This window comes from Heterodontus francisci, chromosome 1, assembly GCF_036365525.1.
Source record: "Heterodontus francisci isolate sHetFra1 chromosome 1, sHetFra1.hap1, whole genome shotgun sequence".
Taxonomy (NCBI): Eukaryota; Metazoa; Chordata; class Chondrichthyes; order Heterodontiformes; family Heterodontidae; genus Heterodontus; species Heterodontus francisci.
The window spans coordinates 138,692,597-138,711,615 of NC_090371.1; the positions used below are offsets into that span (position 1 = coordinate 138,692,597).

Consider the following 19,019-nt stretch of genomic DNA (forward strand, 5'->3'; position numbering starts at 1 on the left):
ACTCACAAAGATGACCATGTAAGTTTTATAGTTCATTTAACACAGGACCAACAAATCAGCAGACTATGAACTTATTGAAACTTTATGCAATGAGTTACCTTACATAAACTATATGTATACACAATTAGCTTACTGTGCATTTGGGCTAGCTGAAAATACCCATTTTGAACAGGGGCTTTCTTGTTAAAGCATGACTATAAAAACAAATGTTTATTTAGGGCTTGCAATGTCTTTTTTACCTGAGAAACAAAATTGTAGTACCAAGACCTATAGTGTAGGATGTCACTACTGACCCCACTGGACCAGAGCAAGGCCACATTATGTGTATGGCAGTACCTGCAACATTAGGTATGTGCGTGAAGCACTGCCAGCCCCGAGAAGCTGCAAACAGAAGTGTATAGGGTCAGGTTGGGGTTTGGCCACTCACCCTTCCTCGGGAGAAAACAAAATATTGTCCTGACAGATCCCTTTGTAAGGAAACCAAAATTACTTTGTGATCCTCTTTCTTCTTTAGGTATCCAGGCCTGAACACCTAAGGCTCAAAGGTGGGCCACAGTTCTGCCTCTAAACAGGCTAGGTGTCTCTTCCTTCTAGGCATATCAGCCTCTGAAGTTGTCAGGCTTTCGAGAGGCCAAGGTCATGGAGACACCCAGGCCAAGGAGTTCCCACCTGTTCCACAAAACTGGCTGTGCAAGAGGCAAGCAGCAGCTCCACCCATTACAAGGCCCTGCAAGAGCTCCCAACACAGTCTGAGAGACAGTGCATCCTAGTGCCAGTGTACTTTACAACCCGCCCACTGTACGTCTGCTGGATTTATGGCAAGTGTGCACCAGAGAAACTGAGGATTTTTGGCCACATAAAAACTAATAATTAAAAGCAAAGAAACATTTTAATATGCTGTTTTCTTGAACATGACATATACCAATTAGGATTTTGAGCACTATATGCAAACATGCATCATCAAATTCATCTCATCAATATATATAAACGGCATAAAAACAGAAAGTGCTGGAAATACTCAGCAGGTCAGACGGCATCTGTGGAGAAAGAAGCAGAGTTAACCTTTCAGGTCTGTGACCTTTCATTCGAAAGTTAACTCTGCTTCTCTCTCCACAGATGCTGCCTGACCTGTTGAGTATTTCCAGCACTTTCTGTTTTTATTTCAGATTTCCAGCATCTGCAGTATTTTGCTTTTATTACTATAAATGACATATCACCTACTGCAGTTTTTGTGTGGTTCTTGAAACAGAACAGGAAACAAATAAATGTTCTGCGGTTGTACTGGTACCTGTAGTTTGAATTTCAGACATGAACTAAGGAATCCATTCTATGAATTGCCATATAATTATAAATTTCTCCCTGGAAGCATAATCTGTAAGACCAGATATATCTATACCAACTCTAGAGGAAACTGTGACCGCCATCAACCAGATGAAGAGCAACAAAGCCCCCGGAGTTGATGGAATTCCACCCGAAGCCTTGAAGAATGGTGGCTCTGCACGACACACAAAGCGCCATGAGTTTTTCACGGCCTGCTGGGAACAAGGCAGGATTCCATGGGATCGTCGTGATGCCATTATCATCACCTTGTACAAAAACAAAGGAGAAAAATCAGACTGCTCCAACTACCGTGGGATCATCCTCCTTTCTATTGCTGGGAGATCCTGGATAGAATGCTTCTGAACAGGCTGGTGCTTACCATTGCAGAAGAAAACCTCCCAGAGAGCCAGTATAGTTTCAGAGCAAACAGAAGCACCACAAACATAGTATTTGCACTCAAACAATTACAAGAAAACAAAGGCCTGTACGTCACTTTCGTAGATCGCACCAAGGTTTTCGACACTGTCAGCAGAGATGGACTTTGGAAAATCCTTGAAAAACCTGGATGCCCACCTAAGTTCCTGGCTATGGTGAAGCAGTTTCATGAAAATCAGTACGGACAAGTAAAGCATAACAGTGACCTCTTGAGTCCCTTCTGAATCTCCTCTGGCGTGAAGCAGGGTCGTGTGCTGGCCCCGACCCTATTCACCATCTTTTTCAGCATGATGCTGCAGCAGGCGACAGAAGACCTTAAGGAGGGAGTTCACGTACTCTTCCGGACTGATGGAGGCATTTTGAATCTCAGGCGTCTTCAAGCTCACACAGGGACACAAGAAAAACTCATCTGTGAACTTCTTTTCGGCGATGATTGCACTCTCCTGGCCCACAATCAGTCAGACCTGCAACGTATAACAACACGTTTTTCCGAGGCGGTACAAGTCTTCAAACTAAAAATCAGTTTAAAGAAAACTGAAGTCCTGCATCAGCCTGCACCCCAAGAATATAGACCACCAAGGATGGTCATCAAGGGAACCGAGCTGAATGCCGTCAAGTAATTTACAGATTTGGGGAGCATCATCTCGTTTGATGCCACCATAGACAAGAAAGTGGACAATAGGCTTCCAAAAGCAAACAGTGCAGTCGGCAGACTCTACAAATGAATGTGCAGCAACCACAGCATCAGAGCACAGACCAAGCTCAAAGTGTACAAAGCCGTAGTCTTCACCACCCTTCTGTATGATGCCGAGCCATGGGTCCTATACCGCCATCATGTATGCCTTCTAGAGCGATTTCATCAGTGCTGCCTCTGCAGCATCTTCAAGATCTGTTGGCAGGACCGCATTGCAAACGTTGAGGTCCTGGAAACAGCCAACATCACCAGCATCAAGGCCATCCTCCTGCAAAGCCAACTGCATCGGGTGGGTCACGTTGCCTGGATGGATGACAGTCGCCTGCCCAAGATCGTGTTGTATAGAGAGCTGACCACTGGTAAAAGGAACAGAGGGGCTTCACGCAAACATTTCAAGGACTCCATGAAGAAGTCCCTCTCTGTGTGCCACATCGAACATCACCAGTAGGAAGCGCAGGCACAGATCATGGAGATATTACATTGGGAGTGCTACAAACACTGAGCGAAGAATCAGCATGAAAGAGAAAAGGAGGAGAAGATGAGATCCAATTGCCCCCCCTCCCTCCACAAACAACCACTCTTGCCTTGTCAGGGCCTGACCAATTACCCCAGCGAGGCAACTTAAACTTACCTGCAGTCCTGGTTCCATGTCCTCAGCTGGGCTGCAGTCCCAGCAGTGGCCACCACTCCTGGTGGCACTGCTGGGGCTTAGAGCTGTCGGCCTCATGATTGGCCGGCAGTTCAGCGAAGCGGGACTTCCACCCGTTTGAGAACACCTGCTCCGAACAGTTAAAGCCTAGGGACCCATAAACTGTGGGACGGATCTCTGGGCTAGGCAGAAGCAGGTTTGCCACCGACTTTTACGTCGGTAGCCAGCTCCCGTCCGCCCAGCGAAACATCCAGCCCACTGTGGCAGGAGTGCAAATTCATCCAATACACCATAAAACTCAAGGACAGGATTGTTATTATGGTTACTGAGGTGAGGCAGTAAAAAAAATCAGCAATAGGAAGACGGATCATTTTTCACACTGCTGTTGGCACAAGACAATTTAACTCATGGTCAATGTTTGTGCAACTTCTTCACCTGCTTGTAATATGTGTCTGAAGACAGGGCAGCCAGCAAAAGGGCAGTGAGCTCCAAAACAGGAGAATTTTATAGGGTGGAGCAAATAGTACTTCAGAAGAGTCATGTAAAACAGAAAAGCAGAATGGGACAGGAAAGGACAGACAGATTAACAGTAAATAGCTAAGACTAGTTTATTCATCTTGGCAGATTGTTAAATTAGGTCCTGGATTCTAAAGTACAGGAACAACAGAATTTCTCATGGACCAAATGTTATTTGTTCAACAAAGCTAGTGACAAAATCAGATAAACACAATTACAAATAAAGAGCGCCCTTCAGTTCCTCCAATAAAGAGGTTCTCTTAAATTCACTTATGTCAAATCTAACACGGTCGATTGCGATTCTGCTCTGACAAGATAATTGTTAACAAAAAGCTTTTCTGCAATAAGTTAAGCGGTTGTTGTTGCATGTATTATTCAATTACAAAATGTTTAGTCACTCTCTAAGACTGTACTCCAGACTAACCAATTTATGTCCAAGTCAAATCTCTTACCTGTTAGCAAAGGTGCACTTGTAACGTAATATAATTAATTATATTATATAGACAACTTTCAAATGACATTGGCCACTCAGGTTATCTGCCCTCAAACTGGATAGTAAATGATGCACATTCCAGCTTCTGATCTTTGACATACTTGTAAAACTTGTCTTTTAATCCAATTCATAGCAAAAAACAAATCAGTTAGTGACCGTTTCTAACATGGTCATTGAAACATTATAAATTTTTACTATGTCTTCCCCGGCAGCTTTTAAAACTGCAAATGCAGCATGGATTTTGTTAAGGAATCATTGACAGTTCATCATAGATTAAGGTTTATTAAAGCTATCCGTTACACTGTATTTACTAACTATTGTATATGGGTCAGCAGCATCCTGTTTTCACCAATACACCATGCTCTTGCATTCATGGGGAACATATAGTGCTGCCTTCTGAAGATTCCTTGGATTCTCATGCCTGCTTTCCTCTCAATGCAAGTTCTGGAACAATGTGAATCCAAATGGATAGGAGCGGAATTGTGACATTTATATAGAAACATGTCACTGAGCTTGTGTCCCAAGTGAAAGTAATGTGTGTCAGAGCACAGAAATCCAGACATTCCCTAAATGACTTTTTCCATTTAAAAAATAATTTACATAATACAAGCCTTTAAATTTGTGTCACAGGTCACGGTGCCCGGATGGACGACACATCGACCATCGCCAGTGGGAAGCACAGGCCATAGATTGTGATGCCTGGAGATGCTAGATCAGACACCTTTGAGACTGAGTGAAGAACCAGCATGAAAAAGAAAAGGAGAAGGATAGATCCAACTGCCTCCAGCAGCAACTACACCTTCACTTGTACCCGCTGTGGAGCATCTGTCGGTCACGGATAGGCCTGTCTAGACACCAGCGGACCTGCAACTGATGAGTACAACCTTCCCAAAATCATAGTCCGTGAAGAAATGTCAAGAGAGCTGCTAAGATATTTTAAAACACAAGGTTTTCGGCTTGGAGCAGGGGTGTCCAACCTTTTTGCGTGTGGTGGGGGGACACATACAATGTTTGTTTTACATGTGGAGTTTGCAAGTTCTCCCTGTGTCTGCGTGGGTTTCCTCCAGATGCTCCGGTTTCCTCCCACATGCCAAAGACTTGCAGGTTGATAGGTAAATTGGCCATTATAAATTGCCCCTAGTGTAGGTAGGTGGTAGGGACAGGTGGGGATGTGGTAGGAATATGGAATTAGTGTAGGATTAGTATAAATGGGTGGTTGATGGTCGGCACAGACTCGGTGGGCCGAAGGGCCTGTTTCAGTGCTGTATCTCTAAATAAAAAAAATAAAAATAAAAAATAGGGGGCTGGTGAGACCATTTCGGAAAGATAAAGGCATTAAAATGTATCTATTAATCAAAACAACAACAAATGTGTATTTTTGTGAAGAAGCTTTAAATGAGAAAACTATCTTACTGACTTACATTCTCATCACTATGTTGAACACTGATTTAGTGAGATAATTGGCATTTTTTTGCTTGCACAAGTAGTCAATGTCTGCCTGCACACTTGTGTTGCGATGCGGAGTATTCTGGATAGATGTCCATCTGTCAGGAGTGATCTTGATTGCTTTCTCTCCCTGCTCTCTGTCTGTCTATCTGCCTCTCTCTCCCTGCTCTATGTTGCTGCCCCCCCCTCCAGTGTTGTGTCCCGTGTTGCTCCCCCCCATGTTGTCTCCACCTCCGTGTTGCTCTCTCCCTGTGTTGCTTCCTCCCGTCCCACCCCCTCTCTGTTTCTTCCTCCCCCCATGCCATTCCTGCCCCGTGTCGTTCCCCCACCTCTCTGTATCATCCCTGTGCTCTCTGTCCCTCTCTCTGTCCCCCACCTCTCTCCCTCTGTCCCGCCCACTCTCTCTCTCTCCCTCACTTTCTCTCTCCCCCTCTTTCTCTCTCCCAGCTTTCTCTCTCTTCCCCACTCCCTCTGAGTACACCCCACCCAAACCCCCAATCTCTGTCTCTCTCTCCTTCTCTCTGACTGTTGCTGACAACGGGAATAGCACTTTTGAACTTTGGACAGCTTTGTGGTTTTACGGTGGACTTAAAAAAAAAGGAACCCGCTGGAAAACCCTGAATCTGTCCGAAATTGGGAAGCGCTGTCTCTGCTTCAGCACCTGTCAGCTGTGAAACTTACACTTGCAATTTTTTTAAAAAGCCGGTCTGAAGAAGCCAATGGGAAATATCTCATCTGTGAAATTACCAGTCACGGACCCCAAAATTGTTTACCACAGACACTGGCGTCTGTTTATGGATGCGTTTCCGACCCCTGCGCCCAATAAAGGTGTAGGACAATTTGCATATTTAATTAGTCTCGCTGTAAGCAGGCAGGCGTGCTGCTTGCTGATTTATAGGGCCCATCTGAAAAGTGCATCAAGGAGTTCTTAGGCATCAAGGTCCTTCCCTCCACCCTCCCCAGATTGTCTACTGATCATCCATTGTACAGAAGTGAAATGAGAGGCCTGCAGTTGAAAATCATCGTTATTTCGTTATTTCTTTGGCTGCAAGCTGAGGATAAGCAGTATGCAAGTAAATCAGTGACAACTGAGAAACTGAAAAAGTGATGAAATACTATTCTGTCTCCACCACCCCCCCACCCCCCCACCCCACTTTATTTGAAAACTACTACAGCTTTTGCATAACTATCAATCCTTGGCTGTTTGTGGTTGTAGTCAACAACAGTAATTGATTGAATCAAACCTCATATGTTTAAATGAGTCTGTAATGGAGCTGTGACCAGATGCATGAGGGCTTTTTAATGCAGCTATGATTAGTCAGTGGTAGAAAATATAATGGTTTTTGATAGGAGAATTCAGTTGGTAAAATGAATCTGACACAAATGAAGTTATATATTCTTATCTGGCATACAAAATGAATTCAATCTTTATATTTCAGTACCAGCTCTTTTGGGAATGAGGAATAGATAACCATTGTTCATGACTCTTTTGAATAACAATGAGCTTTTAGAATCCTTTTTAAATTTCACAGTAAAGAAGGTTGATGACGAAGAGAAAGTATAGGCACAGAGACACATAAATAGTGGTTACGGAATTGGACTAACAACCTAGAGGTTCAGAGTTCGAATCCCAGCATGCCAAGTTGTGAAATTGAATCTTTAAATATCTAATAATTTGTGGGCTGGCACCACAAAATGATTATGAAAGTTGCTGGATTGTTATAAAAAGCCAACTGATTCACCAATGTCCTTCAGGGAAGGGAACCTGTGACCTCCCCTAGTCTGGCCCAGATCCAACTCCAGTCCCTCAATATGTAGTTGACTCATCAGGGATGAACAATAAATATTGCCTGGTCACAGTCATCCACAAATGAAGGACAAATATATTAAAAAAATCAAATTCCTATAAAGTCTACAGATTTGTATCAATAAGTGAATTATGATCACCCTAATATGCCAAAACAAAAATAAAAATTGTAAGTGATCATTAAGTACTGTATAGCAGAATATGTTGATGGTCACTGTGTAAGCAGATTAGACTGCATTGAAGAGCTTTGCATCAACCATGATAAAAAAGGCTGACACCATGGGCTGAATTTTACTGACCGCCCCGATGCGAGGGTTATGGTGGGGGAGGGGGGCCCGGAAAATACCTCCGGGAGAGGCCCGCCTCGCTCCCGGATGCCTGGAAGACCCTGCCCTATTTTATCAGCGGTGGCGGGACTTTGGAGTGGCCACCCCGCCGCTCAGCGGTGGCATCCCAATTACCAAATGTAAAGAGCTACTTACCTTGCCTGATTATGCATCCTGCTGCCTGTCGCTCCACAGTTCTGCATTTTTCGCTGAACAAGCGGCTGTCATGTGCTATCCTGTTCACGAATGTGAAAAGCCGATGGGACAGCAGAAGTCAGAGTGCTCGCTCACAGTGCAGCTAAGTCTGGATATACCGGGGTTTCAACTATGCATACTTGAAGGGAGGTGGGAGGGGATATGGGATTACTGGGGTCTCAACTCTGCATAAGGGAGGTGAGAGGGAGGATGTTATTACTGGGGGCACAGCTCTGCAGGCACGAAGAGAGGTACTGCGTATCCCCCCTCCGTAAACAGTGGCTGCTCTGCGCCATCGTTTGTTTGTGTGAGCGAAGGAGCAATGGCACTCCAGTTTACTCTTTGTTGGAGAGGGCGCCAGAAACGGTAGTTTTTAATGTGGTCATGCTGTGCCATTCTTAGTGGGAGCTAAGACAGGCAATGCCATGTCACGCCACATATTTGATGCATAAAAGCACCTGATGTACCAGTCAACATCAATGGCTGTCCTGTTAGGAACCTTCAAAGAAGTGAAGGAACCGAGTTTGATTGCAACTTGTAGATGGGAATAGTTCATCCTATATTATTGATCTGCTTCTAGTGCGGATCCATAAGCACTGCAGGCAAAACCAGCAGGCTGGTGCAGCCCACGTAGAGGCCCCCGGTCGTGACAGCAGCAGTCCCCAAGGAGAGTTCGCCACTACAGATCGCCACGCATCTACAGGTCCCGCATGACATACCTGCGTCTGAGCGCCAGTGTCTGAGGCGACTGTGGATGTCGAGAGAGGAGATGACACATCTCTATGCCCTGCTCAACGATGACCTGCAGCCCATGGGCTTCGGTGGACATCCTATGCCTGTGGCCCTCAAAGTGACAGCGGCTCTTAACTTCTACACATCTGCATCATTTCAGGGGCCCACCGGAGACCTTTGTGGGGTCACATAGTCAGCAGCGTACCAGTGTGTCAGGGAGGTCACCGAAGCCCTGTATGGGAGGGCTGGTGACAATGTCCGCTTCAAGACGGACCCTGGGATCCAGGCCCGGAGGGCCATTGGTTCCGGCTCCATCACAAGATTCCCACAGGTGCAAGGGGTCATAGACTGTACCGATGAGCCATCAGGCGACCAGCTGCATAAGTAGGCCATAAGGGCTTCCACTCACTCAACGTACAGTCAGTATGCGATACTGTAATCGCTTTATGCAAATCTGTGCCCGCTTTCCAGGCAGCTGCAATGATGCCTTCATCCTGCTGGCGCTGTTGTACAGTGAACTGGCTCAGATGGAGGGGTGGCTTCTTGGAGACAAGGGTTACTCCTTACAGACATGGCTCCTGACACCAGTGAGACACCCCAACACTGCTGCAGAGGAGAGATACAGTGCCTGCCACGGAGCTACAGGAGCCACCATTAAGCAGGTGATCGGCATGCTGAAAATGCACTTCTGCTGCCTGGATAGATTGGGTGGTGCCCTCCAGCACAAGCCGGAAAGGGTAGCTCGTATCATTGCTGCTTGCTGTACTCTGCACAACTGCACACTCAATAGGGGGGGAGCATTGCAGAATGAGGACAGACGTGAGGACTTGCAGCAGGAAAGGCGCACGGGAGGACAGAGAGCATCCATGCGCTCCATGCGCCGCATGCAGAGCGAGCAGCGAGCTAGGGATGCACGGCAACGGCGCATTGATCAAAGGTTCTCCATGCCATAGGAATCACCATGGGCTCTGCAAACCACACAGCACCCTCATTCACCCGTTGCGCAGCAGTCCGCATCTACAACATCTTTGCATCCACCACTACTGGCAGCAGCAGACTGAGCCATTGTCCATGTTGCTGCATCCATGGAGACGCACACGAGTAATACTGGCATGGCAATGATGTTATTCCATACATTGGCAGTTCTGAAAGGCCAATGATGTAATGGGAGGAGACATGATCGGTACACGCTGGCACACTTCATTCACACAGTAAAAGCAACGCACATTAGTGAAGAAAATTTAGAGATTGAACTTTTTACAGTGCTGTGTCACCCGTTTACCATCGCTGGGGGAAACGACCTCCCGTCTTGTCCGCACAGCCTGAAGGAGAGTGACCAGGGAGGCATCGCTGAGCCATGGGCCACCCTGGAGCGCCCCTCTGCCACCTTTGGTTTTTGCTCTGTTCCTTTATATGAAAAGGCTATTCCACAGTGTAACTGCTCTAACTTCTGGCTGCAAGGTTTTTATTGCACATGTTTTAAAACCAATGCACTGCTAGTGAGTAAATCTGTGCTGTTGTCTTGGTATTTCATCTCTGACAGATTGACACATGTTCATGTACACTTTGCTTCTGCACCAGTTCACTATAATTATTAATGTCATATTTCAGGTTTGCAATGCAGCTAGAAGAGAAACATAAGTTCCTGGTTCTTTAAGAGATAGTTTTGATTCCAGTTACGTCTTTTCACATAACAGTTAACTACGAAATGAATACAGATTCCAAATGCATATTGGTCTGCGGCTTTTCTCATTAAGGAATTTAAAAGCCCATAGTATGTAGATATTGTTAAATGTTGCTTTTATTTCAGAGAGTGTATTTGCCTTTTACGATACAATTCAGTCTCACTTTCCGGTTTGTGCAAAAGTAAGATTTTTGACCTTGGTCACAGACCTGAAAATTCACTCTGCTTCTCTCTCCACCGATGATGCCAGAACTGCCGAATATTTCCAGAACTTTCTGCTTTTCTGCCAGATTGCCAGCATCCACAGTATTCTGTAAGTATTTGGCAGCTGTCAGGAATAGGGCCCCAGCATCTGCTCCTCAGCTGAGCCAATGACCATCACGGTGCTGGATTTCCTTCCCCCACCACGTAATTTGGGGGTTGGGAGGGGGGGAGCAGCACGTCGCTGTGATGCTAATGAGCTGCCGCACTGAATATAGCAGCAGCTCTGTGATGGGCAGTCCATGCGGGCAGACCGCCAGCTTCAAGTGCAACTCGCAAAATTCAGCCCCATCAGTTTCGGATGTGTATGTAGTTATGTGTTTGGATTCTGGAATTAACAGAAGATAGAAGTATTGTGGCTAAATCACAGAATCCATCGAGAAAGCAAAATATAATGGACAAGAACACAAGAAATAGGAGCAGAAGTGGACCATATGGCCCATCGAGCCTGCTCTGCCATTCAATACGATCATGGCTGATCTTGGGCTTCAGTTCCACTTTCCTGCCTGCTCCCCATATCCCTTGATTCCCTGCGAGACCAAAAATCTATCTATCCCAGCCTTAAATGCATTCAATGATGGAGCATCCACAACCCTCTGCGGTAGAGAATTCCAAAGATTCACAACCCTTTGAGTGAAGTAATTTCTCCTCATCTCAGTCTTGAATGATTGGCCCCTTATCCTGAGACTGTGTCCCCGTGTTCTAGATTCCCCAACCAGTGGGAACAATCTCTCAGCTTCTACTCTATCAAGCCTTTTCAGAATCTTGTATGTCTCAATGAGATCGCCTCTCATTCTTCTAAATTCCAAAGAATATAGGCCCACTTTACACAGCCTCTCATCATAGGACAACTCCCTCTACCTGGGGACCAATTTAGTAAATCTTTGCTACACTGCCTCCAGTGCAAATATATCCTTTCTTAAATGTCAAGACCAAAACCGCACACAGTATTTCAAATGCAGTCTGTACAATTTTAGGAAAGACTTCTTTATTCTTGTACTCCAATCCCCTTGCAATAAAGGCCAATATGCCATTTGCCTGCCTAATAGCCTGCTGCACCTACATGTTCACTCTGTGCATTTCTTGTACAAGTACACACAAGTCTCTCTGAACATCAACACTTACCAGTTTCACACCTTTTAAAAAATATTCTGCTTTTTTAGTTTTATGACCAAAGTGAACAACTTCACACTTCCCTACATTATACTCCATTTTTCATCTTGTTGCCCACTCACTTAACCTGTCTAGATCTCTTTGCAGCCTCTCCACATCCTCCCTGCAGCTTACCTTTCCACCGAGCTTTGTATCATCAGCAAACTTAGAAATATTACTCTCTGTCTCTTCATCCAAGTCATTAATATAGAGTGTAAATAGCACTGATCCTTGCGGCACCCCACTATTCACTGCCTGCCAACTTGAAAATGCCTCATTTATGCCCACTCTCTACTTCCTGTCTGTAACTAATCCTCTATCCATGCTAATATATTACCCCCAACACCATGAGCCATTATCTTGCCTATAAATCTTTTATGTGGCACCTTATCGAATGCCTTTTGAAAATCCAGGTATACTACATCTACTGGTTCCCCTTTATCTATCCTACTGGTTACATCCACAAAAAACTCGAATAAATTTGTCAAACAGGATCTCCCTTTAGTAAAACCATGTATGGATTTTATGATGACATTTAATAAAGGTGCCACACATGACTTATTCTAAAAATGAAGACACCTGGAGGTCAATTTTTTATATGACATCAATTGGGCGGTGGGCAAGGTGTGTGCTCCACCAGCCTGATGACGTCATGGCCAGGAACTGGTGGGCAGAGATGAAAATGGCAATGAGAGAATTAACTATGCCATTTGGCCCTGATTTGCATTTATTCACAGGGTTCCTGCCCGTTATTGGAGGCAGATCCAGGCACCAGGATCCTGATCTGCTCCAAAATTGAAATGGGCAGCTAAGTGGTAAGCTGGTGCATCAGCTTCTCATGCAATTTTGGGCCTGCTACCATTTTAGGTGCAAACAGGGTGGCAGTAACATGAAAATTGCTCCCATAGTTTTAAAGGGAATATGGCTGAAATAGAGAGAGATGGCAAAAAGGCTGAAAGCATAGACTAGGGGGTTAATAGATATTTTTCAAATTGGTGGGATTTGGGTGGTGGTGTGTCCCAGAAATTTGTGTTGGTATTTCTTCAGTCTTCTTAAATGATTTATATTTAGCAAAAGGAATATCAAATTTTCTCCTACCACCAAATTAGGGGCATGCCAAACTGTGAGAAGAATGTGGGAAACAGAAAGACTACATAGGACAGGCGAGCAGAATGCTAGATATTTGAGATGAAGTTTAATGCAAAGAAACATAAAACATTACAGTTTGAGAAAAAGAACAGCGAAAGGAAGTTTTTCTAAATGGTGATCTTCTTAACAAAGTGGAGCGAAAGAATATCTAAGAGGAAGTGCAGGTTAAAAAAAGTAAGCCATAAAAAGGCAAATGGGATTCTAAGTTTTATACATGGGGCATTCAATTCAAAAGTAAAGAAACGACTGATGAATTTATGCAAGACATTGGTTAGGGTACAACTGGATCACTGAGTGGAGTTTTGGGAACTCTGGTCTCGGATGCATATTACAGCCTGCGAAGATTCACTATAACAATATGAGAAATAATTATAATACAGGTTTGCAAAATTGGGGCCTTTTTCACTGAAATTGAAAAGGGTCAGTGCATCCAACAGAAGTTTTCAAATTATGTTGTTTCCAAAACTATGAAGGTTTTGAAAGGTTAACCAGCAATAGATTAATTTGTGAATCAGTAACAAGGGGATACAGTCTCAGTATTACCACTCAAAAAGAAAGGAGCAAGTTAGAATACATTTTTCGATCTAAAGGATCACACGAACAGGTAATGCTTTATCAATGCAGAGACTTTAGGGCCCATTTTAACTCCTGGCAGGAAGCTGGTGGGAGCAGAGAGCAAATCCACGCAGGTGTGTGACTTGAATCCCACTGATCAGCTGCTTGGCCGTTCACAATGGAAAGTGGAAACTGGGGAAGAACAAAAATTGAGCAGCTCGGAAGAAGGTCATAGAGAGTAAGACCAGAAGATGGCTGCTTCGCGGCAGGAGGGTGGGAGAGGGTTTGGGGAAGCATGGTGCAGCAGAGGCTTGGACTTTGCTTGTGGGACCTGGAGGAACAGGAGCCACTAAAGAAAAGTGCTTTTTAAAACTTATCTTAGTGGGCCTCACTGGAAAGGGGAGGAAATTGGTATTACAGTAGATAGCTCCAGTTACAGAGGCAGCAATGGGCCAAATGGTTGCCATCGTAACCATAGTTTCTAAGAATAATTTTGCAATGAAACTACCTTTCACCTGGTTAGGAGGACGACTCCTTTAAAAGGGGATCCTGAAATTGCTGTAACGATTTCAGGCACTAACAGGTATTTTATAAAAAACCTAACAGCTCATGAGGTCAAATGGAAGTACTTTTTTCACACATTTCACATGGAATGACAGATATTTTCTGTTCGATTCTTCACTGCATACCCATGTTTAGAGGTCCACAGTTATGAACTAGTGTCCTGCTGGGACAAGGTGGAATTTTTCTTCAAATGGATTCAGGAATTGATCCAGAGCCACTTGACCCGAGCAGAACAAACTACCAGCTGAGTATGCAGCAGCCCAACCAGTAGCATGTTTTCCTGGGGTCAGGTGGCTCCCAGGCCAATCTGGTATACTGGTCCCCAGTAAGATGAATGAAGTCATTCCAAAATTTAGGAGCTCGTCCCAATAGAGAAATGTCAGAGTGGCTTTGAACTGAAGGAGTCCTGAATACTCAGTTTTCCGTAAAGGCTAAATATTTCAGAAAACTATGATTAAAAATATATTTCTAATTATAATTTTATATACTTATATTGGGAGAAATACATTGAATACAAAGTACTGTCAGTAGACATTTATTTTCCTTTTATTTGAAAGCTACATTGCACACTATAGTACAGAATCCCTGTAAATCCATTTAATTATTGAGAGATTAATGCCATTTAAATGAACCTGAATAACTAGTGCCAAGTAGTTTCCATGGTAACTGCAGCTCAAAAGGAATAGTTCTGACTACATATTAAAGATTACTAGTGAAAGCAATTTCCGATCACCATTGGGAACTAAATAATATTGTAATATAGAAAGGCTTCAAGAGGTGCTCATCTGACAAGGGTAATTAGTTGTGGAAATTATTTTCTAAAAATGCGTTTCTACTTATGATTTTTTACTTTGTCCACACACTGCACGAAAGCATTCAACTCTGTGAAGACATTGTTAATTTATAGCAGCACCACAATATCAATATTTTTCTAGAATGAATTAAGTGTGACTGCAGTATCACAATTAAGTAAGGAACAATTGGCAGCATTTTGGCTGCTGACAATTATATGTAAATAATCTGGGATATAAATAATTCTTAAAGTTAAAAACTAGATCCTATTATTGCTCAGGCTAAAGGTTCTGCACAACAGATGGGTCAGAATCCTGAAACTCCCTTCCTAACAGCACTGTAGGTGTACCTACACCACAAGGACTGCAGCGGTTCAAGAAGGCAGCTCACCACCACCTTCTCGAGGGCAATTAGGGATGGGCAATAAATGCTGGTCTAGCCAGTGATACCCAAATCCCGTGAATAATTAAAAAAATGTCTTTATTCAGATTTTAATCTTTTTAATTTTAGCTAAAGACTGCAATGTATATGAAACAGAGGACAGGATTTGCAGGCCTCGCCAGGGGTGGGAACAGAGGCAGGCAGGACCCAAACATACTGGTGCCAGCTGGTATACCAGTTTCTCAACACCTTTCCCAGCACTGGTCATTTTTGAGGAGGTGGGATCAGGGCCAGCAGGGCTACCCACCCCAACATGGCGGTAGCCGATTAGGCTCATTAAGAAATAAAAACAAGAAATGTTGGAAACACTCAGCAGGTCTGGCAGCATCTGTGGAGTGAGAGAAACAGAGTTAACGTTTCGGGTCAGTGACCCTTCTTCTGAAGAAGGGTCACTGACCCGCAACGTTAACTCTGCTTCTCTCTCTCCACAGATGCCGCCAGATCTGCTGAGTGTTTCCAGCATTTCTTGTTTTTATTTCAGATTTCCAGCATCCACAGTATTTTGCTTTTATTTTAGGCTCATTAAGAGCCCCGTTGACAGCAATTAAGGGAGGTCGACTGGCAGGGGACAGTTTAGATGCCAGGAGCAGGCACCTGGCGGCAGGCTGGAGGACCAGCACTCCAGGCAGGCCTAGAGTCCCTCTCTTCCTGCCTGGGTGGAAGCAGCTACACGTCACCCTGTAGAACTGTGAAGTAGCCATCCCTCCTAGATACATACCATGGTGTAGTTGTGCGCCACTTTGTGCAGGTCCGTGCAGCCCTGTGCATCTGCAAATGAACGAATTCCAAGGCAGTTGGAAGGGTGTAGTTGCTTCATGAGGAACCCACAGCATGCTTCCACAACCTGCAAGAGTTGTAATAGACAAGCTGTGGACAGCAGGCACTCAATATTGTCCTCTTTCAATTCCAGGCGACCTAAAAAATACAAATTAGGCAATTTTCTTCCTTAAAAAAAACTGTGTTTTTGATATTTGAAATAACTTTCATTCAAAAAGCATAAATGTCCAAATGTTTCTGTTACAGTATCAATATTATTTTGGCACATGCTATGCAAAATTTACAGCATTTTTCTTAGTGCTGGCCTCTTCAGTTTATTTCTTCATAATAGGGAATACCTTAACATGGAAAAATTAAGTTCAATGAAGTTAAGTAAAATGCAACCACATGTTTTCTAGTACACAGCCCATTGTATGAAAACAATACAGAATGAATCTTTCCTGATTTTAAATAAATAACATATGTACAGTGGTAAAAGTTGAGAGGGAAGTGTTTGGAAATATTTACACACATATTGAGGTGTAGGTGGGGAAAAGCCAATTTTTTTCAATCATGAGATATGATGCTATTTTAAAATCCAATGTAGTTTGTGTGTTTAGTTAGCAATTGTTAGTTTTATCTTTATATAAATTTATTCTATTTATAAAGTTGCTGTAAGTAGCATTTTATCTAAATAAAAACTAAAGAGAGCATAAAAGAGATTCCCTGGTCACTTTGCTCCTTCAGTTATTTTTTTTTTGCTATTGGAAACACTTGAGCATGCATCAACACTCTCAGTAGTTGTCTTGTTTATTGTGCGGAGAACTGAGTACAAAAGGTTATGCTTCAGTTTTCAGGGCACTGGTGAGACCACATCTGGAGTACAGTATTAGTCTTCTTATTTAAGGAAGGATGTAAATGCATTGGAAGCAATTCACAGAAGGTTTACGAGACTAATACCTGGAATGGGCAGGCTGTCGTCTGAGGAAAGGTTGGACAGGCTAGGCTTGTATCCATTGGAGTTTAGAAGAGTAAGAGGCGACTTGATTGAAACATATAAGATCCTGAGGGGTCTTGACATGGTGGATGTGGAAAGGATGTTTCCTCTTGTGGGAGAAACTAGAACTAGGGGTCCCTGTTTAAAAATAAGGGTTGCCCATTTAAGACAGAGCAGAAATTTTTTCTCTCAGAGGGTCATGAGTCTTTGGAACTCTCTTCCTCAAAAGGCAGTGGAAGCAGAGTCTTCGACTATTTTTAAGGCAGAGGTAGATAGATTCTTGATAAGCAAGGGGGCGAAAGGTTATCGGGGGTCGGCAGGAATGTGGAGTTGAGGTTACAATCAGAGCAGCCATGATCTTGTTGAATGGCGGTGCAGGCTCGAGGGGCCGAGTGGCCTACTCCTGCTCCTAATTCATATGTTTGTATGTCTTTCTCCCTCAACCAGCTATCCAGTATGTCTTTAATCACATTTCCTCCGTTCTCTGATGTGTGTTGCTTGCTTTCATTGCCACTCTGTCCTGGTAACAAATGAACTGCATTGCTCCGTCTACACCATTATCTCTGATTCTCTTTGCTTTCTACCATATTTGGCTCCTGATCGATCTCCTTGACTTCCTCACTACGTCAGTACTACTATGCTTTGGTCACAGTGGGGGAAGAAAAAGAAAAAATTCTTAGGAGAAAAGTATCAATGGTTACTTCCAGTGACAGATTATACAGGTACTGGAATGTATTTTAATTTATTTACAATTTAAAAAATCTTTGTATTGTATTTGGTTGCATATTCAACTTTTTATACCGATAGTGCCTATTAATATAGACATTTTTCAGTGATTTTTGTCTTGGTTATCAAAGGAAATCAAAGGATTCCTTTTTCATAACCCTTCGAGAAATATTTTATCTGAAAATTGATTGCTGTGCATAACGATGGGGTGCCATTTTCATCAGATGCTCTTCAAGCAATCCACAGCATCCATTCATTATAGGAGGAGCTGAATGTTGAATCCATTGACAACTGCTTTCAGCACTGTAAATTCATCCCACTAGCAAAGGAAGCAGCTACATTTGATGCAGTTGAAGATCCCAATTAAGCATCAATGGTTAATGTTGAAAGAGCACGCCTCATTGATGGCATGAGTTCTCTATTGTACTGCGAGCAGAAACTATTTTTGCACGTTGATAAAAAAGTCTTAATATCCAAATTGTTGACCAACACAGAATTGTGCATTACCTACCTGACTTTTAAAGAATTACAGTAAAATTCCTATTTCATATATGCAGATTTGAAGGTATTTGCGTAATTGGCTGTTCACCCTTCAGTTCAAATGTTACAGTGACACTCTTATCCTGTAGCATTCACTAATCCTAATATATTCATGCAGTGCACAGTTTGACTGATAACAGTGGAGAAGAAATGATTTCATTCCTGTGAATATGAACTTGCATTCCTTTTTAACTTTCATTCAGAATAATGCATTAATTGAATTTGATAGAAAGGTTACTGCACAAATTTCATCACTTTCTCCAAAGTTAAGACATTAGTGTCAATGCATTATGATTTCATATTCATCAGAATGTTGTGCACACTCACTTTCTATAGCAAGTTCAGTTCAAAGTTAAAACAGAACAGTTCAATTCATATTAGTTCTACTGTGTCAGGAATAATGAGGCTTGGATCTGAAGTAGAATTATAGTGTAGCTGGTCTACACCATACATCTTGAATTTGTTTCTGTTCCAAGTAACTGTCTCAGCTGATGTGTTTTTCAATCTACTTAGTTTAAGATGTTTACTACAGTATTAAATTTACATCAGAATTCGAGAGTTGGTGTCAATTCTGCCTTAATCCTGAAGTGCCAGTTTCAATTCAATAGTATGCACAGTACAAATACAAGTCCTCAAGGCATCTAACTGTATAAACTGTTTCAGTTAATCAGAGGGAATTTTAGTGATTAGATTAAATTAAATTCAGAAGGACATAAAATTGTTAAACCGAAAATAGGAAACTTGTTGTCAGAAATCTTTCACAATAGTTATAGACAAATGGATTGAAAA

At 43.1% G+C, this 19,019-nt stretch overlaps 1 protein-coding gene across 3 annotated transcripts in view; it reads right to left on the bottom strand.

Annotated features, from left to right (window-relative positions):
• LOC137372677 (kelch-like protein 5) overlaps positions 1-19,019 on the bottom strand; it is a 211,094-nt gene that overhangs the window by 72,440 nt on the left and 119,635 nt on the right. For all 3 annotated transcript variants that reach the window (XM_068036734.1, XM_068036744.1, XM_068036724.1), the window contains one exon: positions 15,930-16,126. In XM_068036734.1, the coding sequence (XP_067892835.1) occupies positions 15,930-16,126 (197 nt within the window). The remainder of the gene's footprint in view (positions 1-15,929; positions 16,127-19,019) is intronic.